At 41.1% G+C, this 20,072-nt stretch overlaps 1 protein-coding gene across 1 annotated transcript; it reads right to left on the bottom strand.

Moving 5' to 3' along the window:
• Positions 1 to 1,304: 1,304 nt before the first annotated feature.
• Positions 1,305 to 15,521, bottom strand: LOC124412737. Its single transcript, XM_046892859.1, has 25 exons — positions 15,453 to 15,521; positions 15,256 to 15,383; positions 14,935 to 15,167; positions 14,519 to 14,754; positions 12,210 to 12,421; positions 11,756 to 11,826; positions 11,358 to 11,563; positions 10,335 to 10,661; positions 10,057 to 10,250; positions 9,821 to 9,947; positions 9,502 to 9,691; positions 9,263 to 9,405; positions 8,216 to 8,358; positions 7,801 to 7,962; positions 7,061 to 7,539; positions 5,019 to 5,257; positions 4,708 to 4,913; positions 4,547 to 4,644; positions 4,230 to 4,435; positions 3,304 to 3,642; positions 2,859 to 3,055; positions 2,339 to 2,465; positions 2,064 to 2,253; positions 1,830 to 1,972; positions 1,305 to 1,729 (listed from the first exon to the last, which is right to left on the bottom strand). Exons 1-25 carry the CDS (start codon positions 15,519 to 15,521, stop codon positions 1,592 to 1,594), a joined length of 4,803 nt encoding a protein of 1,600 aa, XP_046748815.1. The 3' UTR covers positions 1,305 to 1,591.
• Positions 15,522 to 20,072: the final 4,551 nt, after the last annotated feature.

Genomic DNA, 20,072 nt, shown 5'->3' with positions numbered 1-20,072 from the left:
AAAGGAGATGACGAGAATACGAGAGCCAAGACTCGGAGCGCGGACTGGAGGAAGAGAGGGTAGGTAAAGCAAAGGGAGGCCACAGTCTTATTTCATTAGCAAAGACGACAAATTGATTGATAATATTGGCTCAAGTATTTCTTTTAACTCGCTCAGGATCTAAGAGTTGCCTCCGTATTCACGAGTGTCCTGCCGTTTGCTGCTTATACAAGATCGGCCGAGGGAATAATTTCCATCGGAATTAAATTCCCTCCTCGTGTCTTATCCATGAAATCAATGAAAAAACCGGTGATTCGCAATTCCACGTTTCAATTAAAACCGTACACTGTACTTCTGTAATGACAAGTAGGATGCTGCGATGCCTCCGCACATTAGAACGCCTACAAGCAAAGGACCGTGTACGGTTTTACCCACATGAATATCCAACTATGCAAATACCACGGGAGGTCATCGGATGTTTCTCGTTGTCGTCGTCGACGGAACCCTGCAGCTATAGCCTCTCGAAAACGCGACAGTAAAGTGGCTGATAAGCTTGTTTCACATTGGAGAGAACGTTTCCTAAGCTACATAAAAAAGAAAATTTTCGCGATGCTTCTAACTTCCACAGTGAAAATGACATTGAAGTCAGACGAGACCCAAGGAAATGGGTTCCTCGATTATATTCTACCGGAAGTCTATGCTCGCGTCACGAAACGACGCTTTCCGACAAATGTGAGAAGAATTAATCTCGATATTGACTTCGAATTTGGCAGGGAATAATCTTGAGTTGTGGAAGAAAAATGTAGGTATTGGGAATTTGTAAAATCACAACGTACATCGTCGCTGGCAGGTGCGCCGTCACGCAGAGAGGAAGAACCACCAGGACGCGTATCTAACCAAGCAGAGTGGTACGTGGCCCGTGTACTTTAGTTTCAACGAACTCGTGCTATTTATTTTGGCAACAGAGAAGAACGGCGACGCCGTCGTCGAGAGGAGGCGCGTCTTCCTCGTCGGCCCTTCGCAGTCGACGCACGTTCGTACCATGGAAGCATACGGCATGTGCCTTGTTGTACATGCCAGCACTCCGTTGAAATCAACAATGCCGAGGTGTATGTACGTACATGTTTTCGTCGAGGGTAGACGAGAAATAACCAGCCTACTAACGAGACGAGACGAGACGAGACGAGACGAGACGTTCCTGATACGTACAGGAACTGGAGTCCGAATATTCGGGAAGATCAAAATTCGAAGCAGGAAAAGCTACGTACGCTAAGAAACGGATGTGGCGTTTGGTGACGGTGGAATACACGTGATCGACGCGTGATTATTACATAACATAAAGAATATTCATTTTATTCATACAGGCTACTTAAGTGAACGTCGCGAGCGTCGCAGCTTAACGCCATTCATAAAAATAAATACCTACATACAATATACAACATATATACAACAACATAATTCACTCATTCGTCTCTTTACCATCTCGAATGTTGCCGAGTGGTACTTACATAAATACCAATAACAATAACCGCCCCGTTACAAACGCGGCACTTCGGAAAAACGACGCGATACTACCAGCGACTCGACACCGGGTAATAACGTTAGTCGAAAGCTACTTTAACTTCTTAACTTCCCGCTTTGTTTTTCTGAATACTATCTGAGACAGTTCCGCAAACGGCGCCTCGACGCTGAGGTGAAGGATGATTGACAGGGTGATAACGACGCTCAGTTCACCGACCATTTCCTTCATCTGAAAAATTTTAGGGATAAAAATTGCTTCACGCTTTACAGTAGAATTACCAATAGCTTGACACGTCACATTTCAAATCGAAGGAAGAAATTATACTCACTATTGAGGGGAAATCTGTGTGCTTCGGAACTCTCAGGTACCCTGTGAAACACAGGAGGATTGCCATGTGAAGCAAAAATACGGAATACGATATTCTAGAGAGGAACTTCAGTACCCTGCTGGAAAGAAACGCGTTGATCGCTCCTGAAAGAAAGATGAATTTTTTCGAAAATAATTCTTCGATGCGAGCAATGCCAGGTGACGTAATGTAGAAATTTCAATGTCGAAAACGAACCTCCGTAGCCGTTATGACAGGCGACGATTATCCAGGAAATGGCCACAGCCCAAACCGACTTGTGAAACGCTCCGAAGTACGCGTGTCTCCAAGATCCAAGAGGGTAATCGATTGCCAGATAGCCCAGAGACCCAAAAAGAGGCCAAAACAAGCCAAGCATCGCCAAGGGCCAGCCTATGGTCAGCAGGGTCTGGAATTAAAGTGTCACGAAATGGTGAGGTGAGGTAAGTAGCGATAATAACGGACACGTGTGTGTTGTTGAAGAGCTGTCCTACCTTCGACAGAGTGATGGTCTTGTACCGGTGCATTAGGTATCCCGTTGCAATACCGATCAAATAGGGCATCGCTCTGGTGTGGGAAACGAAATAGAAAGTTCGCACGTAGGTGAGAATGGCAATGTCGCTGAAAAGGAAAGAGAGGTAAATATGAGTGAAATGAAGAATGATTTCCAGCGTTCGTCAGCGAGCATTTAACTGCAACGGGACAAGACCGAGGTCCCGGGAACCTAAGATCGGCGGAATGTGTTTCAGAGAACCTCAACTTTCCCGACACAATAATATAACACACCGATGATACTACGGAACCTCGTAATCGGCGCGTACCCACGTGTTGCACACTTTCTACTTATGTTATGCGCCGCGCGGTTAAGCCATTGAATAACCGCGGTTCCGCAGCCTTACTCTCAACGCAAGAGGCATGGACTTCGGCACAATTAGTCCTGATTTAAATATATATATATATATATATATATATATACATAAATGCCATGCGGCATTCCAGTGCCGTTCAACTTACTCCGAGTGCATCGTTATCGGCAGTCCTGGTAACTTGTTCAACACAATCGTCGCGTATTCGACTGCAGTCGCGATTCCAGCTACTGTTATCAGCAAAGGCATCCCCAGCTTGGGATTACGCCACAGTGGGACTATCAGCAGCGGCGCCAACAGGTACAGTTGCATGTCCACGGACGTGTACCAGGATTGGAGCAGACACTGAAATCACGATTAGAATAAGAAGCAAAAATTTTTTAAATAAACGAGGTGTTCGACCATGGCGGAGTCTTGTGCGTTATCTGATCAGACGCGAATCAACAAACTTGGTCGTAGGTCATTCTATTACCAAATAACCTCTGGTACTCGTGCTAAGTCAAGTTTGGAATGAACTTCAAGCCAGATTTTTTTTTTAATTATTTTTTTTTTGTTCAGCTAATTTAATACGTATGAAGAATAATTTAACATACCAAGTGATATCCCTCACGCTCGTTGTATATGTAATTATTTACGTAGAAGACAGTCTTCCACCAGTTCCATTCACAAGCGACCTTGTTTTCGCCTACGTGCCGATTCCAGAGCGGTCCGTTCGATATTCTGTACATGACCGATACGTAGAGACCGATAACGACCAGGAGTGCCGGCGTCAGTCTGAGGTACCTTGTAATGGCACTTTTCCAGTGATTTACAGTTCGCTTTTCCAATCCTGGTATCAGGTTGTAACAGCGAACGAGGCCGCCGATGACGAGAAAAGTGTCGACGGGTAAAAAGAAATTCCAGAGAATCATGAGGATGGTGTACTGTTGCGTCTAAGAGATGATTTCGGTAACGTTAAACAGATTTCGTTTCGCAAACATCCAAAACATGCTGTTTCAAAGTTCGAAGATTTACATTACCTATTGGTTTGACGATTACAGTATACGCGAATGTAAATTTCATCCCGAGTGTCGAGTGTTGAATTTTTATGTTCTTTTTCCGGTAGAAAAAAATAATGAAAATTGCCGATTCATGCGGTCGAAGTGAGAAAATTTTGCACAAATTTGACTCATTCGAACGTACCACTGCAAATATGCATACATTAACTTGAGCATATTTGCCGGCACAAACGCTCTAGTCTGTACTCAGTTTCACGTGTAATTATTCCGCGGTTTCGCAGTACATAAGTCAAAGTAATTACTTTCAGGTATTAGTGAGAGTACTTTGCACTTTGCATTGACGTCAGTGAGCTAAAGGTTTTTCAACAAAGACGTGAATTGATTCGCAGAAAGCTTTGCAAAAATCCTGCTCACAATTAGCCGCGAACATATTGCTTCCTTAATGCCAAATATCAACCCCCAAAAGAACAGACTCCAAGCCTGACTCGAGGTGCGAAACGTGCACCCGAAAATGGTCTTACGTTAAAAAAAGTCACTTTGTCCGAGTAAGGACTGGAGGATGCCAGGAGAGCCTGATGACCCATGACAACCCAGAGCGACGAAATTCCTCGTAAACCGTCCAGGCATTCGATCTGTCTGCTGGATCGGCTGGGCGAAAAGTCGGTGAGATTTTTCCAAGACCGTTTCAATGAGAACGCGTCCAGTACCTTCACGCCTAGTGGTTTTTCTGAAAAAAAAAACGATCAATCACTGGCAAACAGTTCTTTGTCACTAACAGAAATTCGTCGAATCTGCACTTTACTCGGAAGTAAAAAGTGTTCTCGCGATATATCCTCACCTTCGTCCTGGTTGTTGTTGTTGTTGTTATTGTTAGCGCCGTCATGGTCCCGAAGCGTCCCAACGACGACCAATGAAACGATGACCATCATGCTTAATCTGCGAAAAAATCAGCCGCGGTTATACCCCCGAAGTGTCTTTACCTCGACATGATAAACTTACAAAATGAGCTTATCCCTCAAGGAGAAGCCCTGTGGCTGCGAGTTCGTATAACAATCCTTCGAGTGCACCGTCGCTCTGATATCCAATTCAGGGAAGATCCGCTTTCCGGCGGCGTTCAGCATTATCTCAACGTCGACGGGGGAACAGGTTGCCGGAATGCACATGGCCCATTCGATTCGTCCTGACCTCTGCATTGGTATGGTTCCCTGGTTTGGAAAAGAATATTAGGTACTAAGTTAAACGACCCTCGTTGGCACTTAGGAACCACGTTTTTTTCCTCCGATGGAATGTGCGAGGTGCGTTGCACGTACCATGGTCGTTTCGTACGTCTCCATGTTCATTCGGCCGATGGTCATGGTTCGAACGATTTCTTGAAGCTTGTCGTACACCGGATACGTGTTCTTCACATCCAGATTATAAACGGAGGCGAGACAGTACTTCGGCTCAATTTCCTGGTCAGTTTCCGTCCAAAGACACTCGTCGAAGTCACCCATGCTGCGTATATTCCCCATAAGAATACCGTGGGGAAACTTCGCACTGGCGTCCATCACTGAGGGGAATGAGAGAAACATGTGAAAACGAAGAGAATAATAGCATGGATCACATCATAATGAACCTTGAATTGAGGTCGATCGCGTCATGCTTGAGAGTACAATGCGCCTTTGTAAAATATTACACACATATCTCTCGGATGGATGAAATAATTAATCATTAAATTACATATATTTATCTGTTGCGCAGCAAGACGTGATTCGTTGTTTTAGTACGGTCCCATGTCTATAATCCAAAATTCTATGATTCTTATTCAGATCAATTAGTGAGCCGCGTACAAAATATTTACATAATATTTGGAACAGTTTGTTTTCCTGCAAGTTCAACGCGATTCAATTTTCGATTCCAAGTATAGACTGCTTCGTTTATAGTTGGATTTTTAATAGTATCACAATTTCCAAAGCAACACAGCGTTACGGGTGTAAAAAAACAACTTTGAATATCACCATCTGATTTAGAAATATAATTGGATCTGTGCGTAGCTTTTTTGAAATGACACAATTTTTTTTTTTCTTTTTTTTTTCTATGAAGTAGAGAATCATCGGAAATTAAAAAATTTCTTGGGAAATAAAAATATGCAAAAAAAATTATAAAACGCTAAGAACTTTCAAGCAGTTCCTACTCTGATTATCGTGTACGTGATAAACTTGACTTGATACAGAATTGTAAAATTTTTCTTATTTCTAAAAAAAAATTTAATGTACTATGTTTGAAATGAAAATTTAATCAGCAGCACTGTACATAGACCCATATGTTTTTCCTCATAGACTTTGGAATACCGAATTGAAAATGCTGCTCTCGGTCTAAGAATCAAGTGAAATGATCTGTTTCAAACTTTGCTGACTTATGGTCATAAAATATCTCATGTGATAGTGAGTAATTAACATTGCCCAAACTTCGCGGAGAAAAAAACGTTAGATATTCAGATAATTTCCTGACCGAGAGTGAAATTGAAACCCAAATCGTTGTACAGTTGAGTAAACAAGATACGTATGAACGTGAAGCCGAAACTTAGAATCAATCTGCCAATAGTTATGAGGCTAGATAAATTTTGAAACAGCAAATATAAAACGTGTGTGAATGTCCCGGTGAATTCGTAATTCCTAAAAAATACGCGAAGCCAGCCGATCTTCCGGCTGGATCATTAATTGCGCAAGTTTTGAGATCGCTAGATGGTCTCTCGCGTAACTGGTATACCAGTTTTTACTTTCTTTCTCCTTGCGTAATATTCTATACACATGTATACTGATACGCGTAATGTATGTATATAAAAGAGATTGAGGTAACGGTTTCTTTATACATTGAATGAATCGCGCGGATGTGATGTACGTGTTACACCATCCGAGTAACAGTGTAAAGTAAAATCAATATGAGTACGATTGACACGCGTGTGCCATTCTTCCGCCATAAGTTAAAATAAATCTGCACAGCGATATGCTTTTTTAATTTTCTATTTTTCAGGTAAACCGTCACTGTCCACAATTGTATATTAAAATGCATTTTCCATCACTGCATTCACTTTCACAGAATACATACTTCACCGTTGGCTCAACTTTCACAGTTTAATTGTGAGAGAACGAAAACTCTTCTTTTCTCGCATGCATATTTACATCACCAGCTCTTACTCGGAAGCGTTAGACGTACGATAAATTTTTATCTATTCCCAAAGCACAATTCGCGAGCTGACACGTGAAACGGTTGCAAGACTTCCGGTTAAACAACCAGCACAAGTGAAATAACGATCCCGGTAAAAAGATGAATAAATCGAAGTGAAGACCGTTTGACCAATAAAATTACTCACTCCTGACGGCCCAGTGGGTGAAGTTACTCAGTTCCTGTAAATACGTCTGCGTGTCCCTCTGGCAGGCGATCCCAAGGTTATCCGGAAGCGGGGTCAACGTCGATATCACCTGTGTAATCCAATTCTGAGGTGCACTGGGTCCGAGTGACAAGTGGTTGAAATCTTGACCCGGGCTTGCAACGAGCTCGTCGTCGACGTCGTCGTCGTCGTCGAGTAGGTCGGATATATTTTTTTGAAAAGCATGTTTCGGGACGGCAAGGGTCTGGTTGTGGGTCAAATTTAAGCCGCTGGTAACCGGTCGTCGAACACTGGATGCGTTGATGGTATCGCTGCCGGTGACGGCACCGGTGCAACTGGCGAGAATTGCAGTGCTCTGAGCCGGAACGTTGAGACACAAGCCGTACAACACCACCAACGAAACGGCACGCATTTTGACTGAGGAATTATCTGAGCGAGAGCGTCGTCTTATATAGACTCTTTAAGATCTAAGGGCTTACATAAAACTCGCTGACAGCAATCCCCGAACAGGACAGCCGCCGATCAGTTTCGGCTAGTAGTAGACTAGTAGTAGTAGTAGTAGTAGTCGGTATAACGAGTAGGAAACAGAAAACACCTCTTCCTCTCACTCGGGCCGATTGCCTGGGAAGAATAGTCCTACGAACTAGCCGACGAGCAAAGTAGTCGAACGGACACCGTTGGACACTTTCGCGCGCAGACTGACCCCTACCAAAATCATTCACGTCTCCAGCATGGTTCTGGGTAAACACCACCATTCCCAGATTCGCGCGATTACCACGGAGCCAACACCTCCTCGGTGGTTGTAAGAACTACCGCCGCTTCCGCTATCGGCCTCATCTCCATTCGACCAATAATATTTACCTGTGCAGGCGACTGGCTCGGGGCTGATTTTCAAAATAACAACACGTCGAACGACATCGCTAGGAAACTTCCAATCGTTCGTCTCTTACTAGTCCACATGCTTACCGCACTCATGCTTGTTTGCTCGTGTTCTCGTCCACCCTCGCGTCTGACGTCTGCGCTGCATCGCGAATTATTTTTATAATGTTTTTTTTTCATTTTTTTTTTTCATTTTCTTTTTGAAAGATAATTTCAGGTATGAGACCTGCACTGTCGTGGTATGTAAAACGAACGAGCCAATTCACGCTAAGAATGACCAAAGTCAATATGCTAAACCACTTCATTGATTCATCGTTTTTTATGCCATTGACGCAGCGTGGGTCCAGGTACAGATCTGGGAAATCCAGGGTTTTTGTACTATACCCATTAGTCGTTGATTTCTTTACGTGGTCTGAATTTCTTTTAGAATTTTATTACACCGGGAATTCCTATTTCAGGCTGGCGTTCTGTAACGATAGGAATTTTTGAAAGAGCAAATTATCGTGGGGAATTGCCGCGGGACATGGCGGTGTTTGTGGGTATGCGGACGGCAAAATTAGTGTACACCCATTAGTGGAATCAATAACAACGACGTGATGTAGAAAACAATATTTGGAATAACACCAGGCGAGTGACTTACGGCAATTTTATTAAACCGTCATTTTAATATTACAATTATTACTACTTCTTGAACATTTCTTTTGTTAAACGATACAACGGAAGCTCCACGAATATATAAAGTGGCAAAGATACTGCAAAGATGAAGACGAAGTCACCCATGAAATCCCGAATCTAAAAACATAAAGAGAACAAGGAATATATATATATATATATATACTAATTTGCAAAAACAATTTGGCACAGAATGAACTTTCGAACGGTATCGAAGTGGCAGTGTCATATCGCAGGACATTATTTAAAAACGGAGACGAATTTTGACTCGATTGCGATGTTGGAGAAGTACACACAGCTTCAAAATTATCATTACATTAATGTCGTAATATGGTAGAATATTTAATGCCATCCTTGACCAACATTAATATAAAGTTTATATCAATCCAGAGTCTACGCAAGCGAACGAGACCCTTTCACCGGTTCCGAGTCAAACAAAGTGAGTATAAAACCTCGTTGTAACGTGCAATATGTTGGTTCAAAGACTGAAAGTGCAGATCAGGCGTGAGATAATCCGTCGATGAATGAAACGTCGTTGGTTTATCATCCGGAGGAAAATTGAAACCACATATCATCGTTACGTTCGTTAGAAAAGGAATCAAGCTGGCTGAATCAGCTTTTGTTGAATCTTACCGAGATGTAGGTATGAAGTTGCCTCGGTACTTGGAGAACGGCAGCGTTGTAAAGCAGGACAGCAAGGTGAGTTAGGAAAACGCAGTAGCTCAATCGGCCCAGAAACCTGAACGCGTTGCAGGACAAAAAGGCGTTCACGGGCCCTGGGAAGCGTAAATTTACAAGGTAGTTCCGTCATTATTATGGGATACAATAAAGTGAAACGTATAAAATTAGTCCCAATTAATGAAGTCCCCCACCTCCGTAGCCGACGTGACAAGCGTAAACGACCCAGGCGACAGCGACGGCCCATGCGAAACGATGAAGACCTCCGTAAAGGGCCGACTCCAAGAGATTATAGGTGTGCTGAAAGGAAGTCATGTCTTTTGCCCCGTAGACACAGGCGTACATGACGGTTAACGACACTGTCCAACCCACGGCGACCTTCCACTGTTATGTAAATGTCGGTGTAATTAAAAATGGAAATAAAATCAAGCGATACTTGACAATAAGCTTACACGACATTGCCAGAGATAGTGGGGCCCAGGAAGAAGAAGAAGAAGAAAACCTCAAACGTACCTTGGCCAGGGACGGGGACTTCTTTAGGTGAAATAGGTGGCCCAGCAGAATGCCGACTAGATAGGGTGACATTCGATCGTGAGTCGCCATATAAAGATCGTGCGCGTACGAGTTGAGTACAGAATTTCTGAGGGCAATAAACATATTCTCGTTTCAAACCGGCATTACGTAATTGTGAATACATATTCCGAGGTCGTCAACTAGTTAAGCCGATCTCGTCTAGGTAGTTAGATTACCTAACCGTGAACATATAAGTTCCGGGAAACTCGTTTATCCAAGTTGTCAAAAAGGGCAGAACGATCGACACGGTCACCGCAATTGTGGACAGGATTTTCCCGACCAGTTTCCACTTCCACAAGGAGTACACGAGCAGCGGAGCCACCAGATAGAGCTGCATGTCAGCGGACAAATACCAGGACTGTAAAAGGCACTGGAAGACAGAAGAAAAAAGTAACCCAGCATTAAAAACTGACCTCAGTCTTTTAGTTTCAGGGTTCCTGACCGATTCGCTTACCTTGTCATTTCCCGGCACGTAATTGTTTATGTAGAGCAAATTGTGCCACCAGTACCTTCTGCACGCTTCGACGTTACGCCCTACGTAGATGTTCCACGTCGGACCGACGTCCAGTCGATCAAAATACGACACGTAAAATATTATGACGACCAGATAGGATGGGGTCAGCCTAAGATACCTCTGTAGTCCTGATTTCAAATAATTGGCTCTGCCCTGCTCAAGTTCCTTGGTCAAATTGTAAGCGCGAAGAAGTCCGCTGACGAACAGGAAGGTATCGACGTTGAAGTAGCTGTTCCATATCGCGTAGTACCCGTAATCGTTGTGAGTCTGAAAGACGCGTTCAGGTACAATGCAGGCGAACTGCACCCCAGCTTGTGCAAAACTGCAAAACTCACAGATTCAAAATATCGGTACCAACGCGTTTCGCGATTCTTTAACCACGTCTTAACACTTCGCTGGTTAAATTCTACGGGAATTTGCATCTACGCTACGAAAAGTACTCACCAAAGCCGAAACCACACGCGCATGCATACACGGTAAAGAGACTGGTCGATGTAAACAATTTGATTTGGCTTTCACCGGAGAAAGTCTTTGGAATTAACGTGCTGTTCACAAAATTTTACAAACTGTACCCAAATACGTCCGTTTACTGGATTGAATTATTGAATAACTTATGTAATTCGTATTCTTACTTCGTAGCTTATAAATATGACCCAACGCGGCTTCCAGTTACGTCAAAGAATTTGCTCCAACAGTTTCTAATCTTGATTTTTCCATATTTTTAGTTTTTTTTTTCTCATTTTGGTACCCTTCGTTTTTTAATCCGTCTCTCTCTCTCTCTCTCTCTTTGTCTCAGTATCTCTAAATCTACCGCTATACATAATGCATTAAATCAGTCAATTAATCTCGTAATTTTTTTCCCCACCATAATTCATATCCCAGTCTGACAGTTGACTTGAGCTGCGTCATTCGCAAAAATCATTTATCATATTAGCATACGTCGACTTTCCTATAAAGAATCACCTGCATGGTCTCGAGTTTATTGACGTACGCCAATTGGCCGATTAGCATCGTTTGGTGAGTCATAACGACCCAAACGGTTGACAAGGTTCTCATTCCTTCCAAGCAGGTGATCGCATCGTTGGGGGGAGGGCCGAGATTCGTCAAGTGCTTCCAATTATCGACGATCGAAAAGGCTCGCAAAATCTTCGGCAGTACTCCGTTTCTCTCTGGTGGGAGGCCAAGTTCAATGCAACGTCACTCATTATACTTTTTTATACACTTTGAAATACATGACGCGTGTATACGTTCACGTTTTATTTCCATAGAATATGTGCCCGGTTAACCACACGATTGTGAATCGTCGTTTAGCATGGTTCGAGATTTTTTTCGTAAGCAATCACTTCAAGTCACGTACTTACTTTGCACGTTGGTAATTATACTCGATGCCGATCCAACAATGGTGAAGGTTACCAGCGTTCCACAGATGAATCTATAACCGATCAATCAACACTTCTACGCTGTAGATAGTAATATATCATCGTCAATATGCTAATCGGCAAAAAATTTTGCTACTACCGATCATAAAACCGATACCATATTTGGACCTACGGATCGCTAGGCGAGATTTTTGGATTCTGAATTTGACGCGATGTCGTGCAAATGAACTTTTAAACTTGTACCTAGCCTTTCAGTGTGCACGGCCACGTGTTAGAAAGTGACAGTCATTACCGATCCTCGCTTAAAGGTCACCGTATGCAGTGACTCGTGATCTTCTGATCTGGTGCAACAAAACCCATATGCAACGGGATCGGCACACGATTTATGGCCTTTGCATGGTTAAAAGAGAAAATTAAAATCCTCCAACTATCTTACGTCACGAAATAATCGACTCCTGTAAACGGCTCAGTCCTCAACGTCGTGTAACAAAGATCATCGTCGAGTGAGACGGCGACTTGAACACCGGTCTCAAAGGTTGCTCGTCGAATAGCGTCTTCGGTCATAATGGCAACATCTCTTGCCGAGCACGTTGACGGAAGACATACAGCCAATTCGCTGCGTGAATATGTTGGCAGGATCAAAGTACCCTGAAATAAAATGATGAACATGCGTCGTTGGATGAGGGAATTTTCAATACTAAAAACATGAATCGTCGTTGAGCATGCAATCCAATGGTAGCTAATGGTTTAATGACTGTTTAAATGAATTGCAGAATAGCGTGGCGAATTGTTTCTTCTTTAGCGTTAATTAAACGTTTTTTACCGATTAGGTGAATATATAATTGTAGAAAAAAGTAAGAGAAAAAAAGTAAGGATCAAGAGGTTAGGAGTCGTTTTTTCGATCGGAAATTGAAATTGAACGATACCACATAAGTTATGATGGATACAATGCCGTAACGAAGAATTCATTACAGGTGTATCTCGAGAAACTTCGCGAATCAAGCATGGCAGCCTCGTACCAGGAGACATAAATAAATTAAAACGAAACATTTTATTACAGAGTGCGCAGTTTATACCGATGGATATCAATCGTCCGCATGGAGCGCGATTCTTCGAAGAGAGGACAAGACTCCGGCAACACGCGATCTTGCTCTTGCGCAACCGGCCGGGAAAGAGAAAGCGAAAATGCAGCCGGCTCTGACATAACGCTTTGCTCCCAATTCCAATCCCCAATTCACCGTTCGAGATGAATGAACTCGATTGATTCCATCCCGAGAATCCCAGTTTGTGATACCAGCGTAATCGGTTTGATTTTTTTCAGCATTTTTTACATTCCTTTAATTGGTTACGTGGGTCTTGAGGTTTCAAAAAATCCATTTTTTCTACAATTTTTTTTTTAATGTGATGAAAGAATTGTTCTAATTAAAGTTGATATATGTAAGAGAACGATATTTGGATTACGTTTCGTAAAATTTTTATTCAAAAATGTTGAAAATACGGTTGTTTCGAACTGGTTTTCAAAGACCCGGTATTTTCGCGGTGAACGCGATAACTCCTGCTAGCCTAATGTGAAGTCAAAAAACCAAGTATTTTCTGTTGGTAGTGAAATAACGAAGGACTTTTTTTTTTAATTGAAATTTTAATTTTCGGCAAAGCTTTTTGCAAATAAGTACGATTTTTGGTACACTTTACACCATGTATTGCCTTTTGAAATAAGTTGTGGTCGAAGAAAAAAATTCCTTCGTACATCCACTAGCTATACTCGCCTATTAACAAAAAACATTTGGTTTTTTGATTTAAGATAAAGTTAGCAGGAGTTATCGTGTCCATCGTGAAAATACTGGGTCTCCGAAAATCAGTTCGCAATGACTGAATGTTCCAAATTTTTTAACGAAAATTTTACGAAATATAGTTCAAATTTTATGAGAATGATTCTTTTATTATTATATTAAAAAAAAATTGTATAAATAATAGATTTTTTGACAGTGCAATACCCACGTAACATTTTAACGATTCGCTGATTTATTGACACAATTACATAACCGAATATTTTTTTTCTCTGCCCATGGAATGCGTCAATAGTGAAATGATCATTTTTCAGTACAGAAAAAAAAAAAATTATAAAAGTCTAGGTACAAGGATGAGATACTCTAGCTTACCAGAAGCTAATACCTCGACTAACTGTTAATACAAGATTATTATAAACGGTACCCAAAATCAATCGGAAAAAAAAGGAAAAAAAAAAAATTGAAAATATCATTTGAATTCCTGCCATATTGAAAATCTCCGTAGAAAATGACTAGACGAGCAATAGGTAAGATTGCGGTATCAAAATCACGAAACCTATCTTACCGACCGTGCAACTCGATTATCCGAAGTAGAAACATGTGAGACTTTCAACAGCCACTGAAGGTAATCCGTAGGTGAGAAGGATAAGAGAATTTCTGGAAACGTGGGCAGGTGGAGCTACTCGAATTGAAAAATATTTAAGTGTCTTCGAGCGGCTGTGTTGCGGCGATTTCAAATCCACAGTGAATACAACAATCGCGTTTTGGCCGCAAGCCTTTTTCTCTGTATATATGTACAACAAACGCGATCGATTTCCGGACGATATTTTTTTATTTTTTTTTTTTGTATTTAGTTTTCATTTTTCATCATCCTACAACAATACGGTATGATATTGTTTTTGCGCTGATTGCCACCACCGTTCTAAGTGGAATACTAAGTAGTGTTTGTCGCACTTACCTTATCCCAGTCATCACCGAGCTCGAGCAATCTTCTACCAGCCGTAACGAGATCGATGTACTTCAGTATGATGGCTTGGTTCTCCCCATGAACTGAGTAGTTCAATCTAGCCAAACAGTATTTTCCCACGTATTCATTATCCGGATGTCGGACCTTAAGACACTGGTCGAAATTTCCCATCGAACGTATGTTTCCTGACAATATTCCGGCCGGGTATTTTCCCGCAGCGTCGATCACTGTTACACAAGAATATTATCACGCATTAAACATAGGTACTAAATAAATATCGAATTTGCGTGTATAATGATTTCAAAATCAAAAATTCATTTCCAAAAGTCTTATAAGCGGTTTTTAACTATCGGACTAATATACGCATAATCAATATCGCTCATGCTGTAGGTGATGTCAGTACGAACTGCTGATGGCCCAGATGTTTGAGAGGTTTTTTGCAGCCTCCAGACAGTCCAGCGTGTCGTTTCTGCATCTGGAATCCACTATCGACGATATTGGTTCGAAAAAATCAGCGACCTGAGTCGTCCACTTCCTGATACAATTTTCGGGTCGTATCGGAGAAACGGATAGGCCAAATATCATCCAAAAAACTATGGACATTCCTCTGTTTGCAGAATTCATTGCGCCAATGCTGTAACTGTAAACGATGGAAGAGATGCAATAAAATCATTATTACGGAACGAACGGTTATTTCAGTTTCCTTGACTCTTTTTATGCTGTCCCACCTATCCTTGCTTTCAGCCTCGCGTAATTTAGACACGGTTGACCCGATGATGAAACCCTTTTGTAAAAATGATGCCCAACGTACCTCGAACGAACAATCATAAGGATATTCGCTAAGCGAATCTTGCTGCTGCCTTCGATTTGTCAGTAGATTGCAAGAGTATTTTCAAGGCAAAGAAATTTTGAATAGCGTCTCTACAGCCAGGCTCGTCACTTGCATCCAGAAATTTATCGCTCTGTTCGACTTCGCGCTTTGCATTCTTGACATTCTGTCACGCGGACAATGACACTCGGTCAATCTTCTCGGAACGGATCCGAGCAAAAAAACGTTCAAATAGATCACGATGATCTGCAATGGTCACGAAGACGGTTCTCTGGCACAGCATCTTTCAGACTGAACATTACATATTTTGAAGGTCAGAGTGCAGTATTGATTTTCGTTTTTTTAAACGTGACAGGAATATGTTTTTTTCTAAACAGACACTCAACGAACATGCCCGAGTATTCTTATGGAATGTAGGTATTCGTAGTTTACCGTTGAGCTGGTCAAGTTAGAGAGGTGATCAGGATAATCTCGACTTGTAAAAATTTATCACAATTTTGCACAACAAATTGATGTTTGGTAGTATTTTTCGGATGGTAATTATAAGGACTCAACTAATCATGAGTCCTTTGCCGTACCAAGTCACTAAATTCGCGTAATTATACATAGAAATATCCCGAGTCACAAGCCTGTTTACACAAATCCTTTCAGGCAATTATTTATGACCATTATATTATTGAATTGCAAATCAATGTTCTTAATGCATTTCCATTACCGCATCATTCACCAAAATTTTTTCCAAGAGTCATCGGTGTCAAGTATACGAGAGAAAAATTATCCTGTACTGTTTTGCAAGAGAGTCAAATGTCAAATAATTACAAAAATCTCTTTTACTACCTACTACAAGTGTCACACGGAGGCCTTCCTACGGGATTTGAAGTCTCGATAATTCCCTTGACGATTATTTATCGAGAACTCGAATTGCGGCAAGGGCTCGAGACCAGCTCTTGATTTACGGCTATTATAATTTCGCAATTAGCAACATTTTTTCAAAATCCCTGACACTGTTGGAACGCTAGGTCAAGGCGGATATTTGAGATTTTCTTGTTCAAATTACTAGGAGTACACGAAGACGTAATCGCAATTTTTGGATTCAACCAAATTGCTGGTTTTTTCTTCATTCGATAACCGACTATTAGTCGAAGAAACTTCATTTGTTATGCCTAATCGATGAAGATGGCGTAAATCGCTTTCGAAGGCTTAGATCTCAGAACCCATTGAACTCTTATAACGGTATCTACGTGTGGATACTTTTACGTAGATATATTATCTACAAACACGATTTTCCTAGATTTTTCCACATCACGTTCGTCATTATAATCAAATTTCAAACAATTGACACTCTTTGATCAAACTGATCGGTAGTTATTGTGGTATGATTATTATACATTATACAAGTTTTACACGTTATATAAGTACGTTTTTCTATTCGGTACACCTTGCGATATTTTTGCCTGGTTCTTTTCTTCATCCACGAATCCGCTAGCAAACCAGTCAAACTAGACTTGTCAGATTATTATTTGCGGGCGTGTAAGATCGTTTAATTATTATTATTGCTAGAGCAGGTCTGTATAACAGTGGAAATTTGGGCATTCCGACCTAGTCTAGTCAATCTCCTTAAATTAATAATTCATAGCCGCTGGCAATCAACAAAGCCGAGCCTAATGGTTGAATGAAAAGCCAATTCCAAGCCGACTATCGCCTCAAAAGCGTCAACTGACCTGACCGTCTGTTACGTTTTGAGATATTTCCAAATTGTTTCGATAATTTTATGGGATGAAAACTGGACAGGCCACCCTGAGATCATCGCTCGATTACTTCCAACGGAATCCGAATTTAATTTGCATATATTGTATCAGACATAATTTGTTTTTCTATACTTTTTTTCTTGTCGAAATAGAGAACTAATATTTATCTTGAATTCTCATCAGATAGATTCTACTTTTATTCGATTTATGAATACACTCGACTAAATTATCTTGACACAGTGCCGAAAGCGATGACGTCAGACACATAACTAAGGTTCAGTTATGTGTGATACACGATGTAGTTTTGATTCGAAATCCGCAAAGGTTTATCAAAGTCGTTGCCTAACATTCGAAAACAAATAAGTTTTTTTCTATTGATCATCGACTCAAGGCGCACAAGTTTTTATCGAAATTGTTATTTTCTACTTCTTGAACAAACACGTTGACTCCGGTAATTAGAAGTCATTATTTTTTGATACGCTTAATTTCGATGAGTCTTCATTCGCTCAGCAGAGAATCCTTGTAAAAGTTTTGTAAAAAATCAAACGCAGTGAAATGAAACGATGTTTTCCATGTAACAATTACGTACGTGAAAAATCTGTCGTTCACAATTTTTCACCTGATGTTTGCAAGCGATTTTTTTCTTACAGTGGCCTTCGTACACAAGCCGCAACGGAAAAAGTAAAGGTTCTTCGTGATCCTTTACGATCGAGTATGAGAAATTTTCGATAATTACCAAAGTAATAACAGATTATTACCAATACTTGCAAGCTAGTTGCGAAATTTTTTTAGATTGAATTTGGCGTGGTATAATTTCTAAATCGTCAACTAACCAAAAGTCGGCAACTGCAAAAACGCAACGCTTGACGTAATTTAACTCGCTTCGAAGAACGTCTCCTCCGATTTCGACACTTCGAAACGAACGTAAAAAATATCTTTTATCTGCAGTGTTTTTAATTTACCGTGCAGTTAACGATACTTCTTGAATTGTCAAATTATTTTCATACCGGCTACAACGTAATGATAATTATTATTAATATTTCATCATCTTTCAATTGTATTTCGACTTTAAACCAGACGATTGGCATGCATACAATAATGCTAATATTGAGATATTTTGATTTCACGCAGCTTCAGATAGATATACGTTATTACTTTCTGCTCGTCAGGCTTATCCAATCACCAAATCTTCGCCATTTGAAAATGATCTTTCTTCCGCATATATCACAACAGTTATGGAGAAAATCGCGTAGGATTTGTAATCAATATCGTATAAAATATTGACAACGATGAAGTGATCGTGTGTTTAGTTAATAATTAGACGCCAAATCCGGAAGTCTATAATAGTTCGTGCGTAAATCAGTAAAACTCTATCAGCCTTGCGTATTTTTGGGCGGAGTTTGTGACGCACAAGACTCTAGTCGTCGATCAGACGTCAATAAAATTGCTGTCTTTCAATTTTCGTTTACAGCTCGGTACTCGCGGGGAACTTCTATTAGAATTTCTACCAATATGTCCTGCTAACGTGACGAGAAGAATTTCAATTCTTGCACTACACACGCGCTTGTCTTCTGACAGCCGCACGAAAGTGCGAGACGTGTTCGAAATTAAATTAAAAATATGAACCACACACTTGCACACGTACCGATCAAATGCATCACCGACGTCGACGAGAATCACGTAAAGATAAAATAGGAACTTGAAAGTTCTTTACGAAATGTTCTAATGATCAATCGAAATATCTCTCCTGGCGTTCTATTATGCTTACTTTTACTGCAGCGTACTGTTTCTGTTCTCTCTCTCTCTCTCTTTCTCTCTCTTTTCCAGACGAGACACGGAACTTGCAACGAAAAAACAACGCAAACAACCGTGAAAGAACAAAATTCTAGTACACAATGAAATTATTCGAGACGTCTTGTGACATGAATGAATTAAGAGCGCCTCGATCGAACTGCAAGTCGACGCGGATACGACTTGATCGAAACCTGATGACCGATGCAAATTTTGCTAACGTTTTAACCTACATTCAAGCTCGCGGAAATATAACAACGTGGAGTTTTGACTCAGATTCTGATATTATTGAGGTCTGTTGATTGTTGCTGAAATTCGGCTCGTCACGGTTTTTTCTTCACTATTTCTTATCACCTCAATCGGCGAGTCTACCGATTCCATGGAAGGACGTATGAAATACACGGAAGCATTTAGGCTGTCATTCCTTCCGTTTGAAAAACAGAATATACTGGAAAGGTCAAATTAAGCATCAATAGGGGGAACTGGTGCGAACTATCGGAACTGATGACATCAATGTTCAAATACATCCATGTTTAACGATACCCTAGTACTATTACGATTTCCTACCCCCACCGCACGTGAAAACGTTCTAGAGGTCACTGTGGGGATTTTATATGGTTCGCGAGTAGCAGTGAGTAGGTTTACCTTCTCTCTGGTAACACTCAGCTTGTGCGACGACGTGCTTTTGCGACAACGCGGTGTTCTGCTGAATTGCCACAACAATTCCGAATTGACCAACCACTACACTTGGTGGCGAGTCAAGCAGTTACATCACGATCGCCGGGAAGAATCAATGTCTGCAGCCAGATTCAAATTTCAAAGTCAGACTTGACTCTGGCCAGAGACAAACGCTCGTAATCATTGGTAACACCGAGTGCGCGAGTGTGTGTTAGTGTGTTGTTCGCTGCAAAAATGCAAAGCATAATATTTACCAATTATATTCAATTTTAAAAGCAAGCTGGTATTTCTGTTGTTCTTTCGTTTTTTCATTTAATTATTTTCAAATAAGTAAAAATCTCCGGTTGGTGACAAGCCGTGAAGATCCCCAAAACAAACAGAGGCTAGTATTCGCAAAATATAGCAAAATCGAAGGAAAATATCTAGTAACGGTGAGACCAGTCGTGGAGGAAGGAACGAGACTTCGCAGAACGAATTTGGCTTTCGCGGCAGGTGTTTC

This window comes from Diprion similis, chromosome 11, assembly GCF_021155765.1.
Source record: "Diprion similis isolate iyDipSimi1 chromosome 11, iyDipSimi1.1, whole genome shotgun sequence".
In the NCBI taxonomy this organism is placed as follows: domain Eukaryota; kingdom Metazoa; phylum Arthropoda; class Insecta; order Hymenoptera; family Diprionidae; genus Diprion; species Diprion similis.
Note: the sequence above shows the minus strand (reverse complement) of the source record. Positions and strands in the feature narration are given on the sequence as shown.

Coding starts and splice junctions, on each gene's coding strand:
- LOC124412737 (XM_046892859.1), bottom strand. CDS start 15,521: ATGTCAAGAATGCAAAGCGCGAAGTCGAACAGAGCGATAAATTTCTGG. Junction 4,436..4,546: donor CAACAACAACCAGGACGAAG/GTGAGGATATAT, acceptor TTTTTTTTTCAG/AAAAACCACTAGGCGTGAAG. Junction 2,254..2,338: donor AGACCATCACTCTGTCGAAG/GTAGGACAGCTC, acceptor CTTTAATTCCAG/ACCCTGCTGACCATAGGCTG.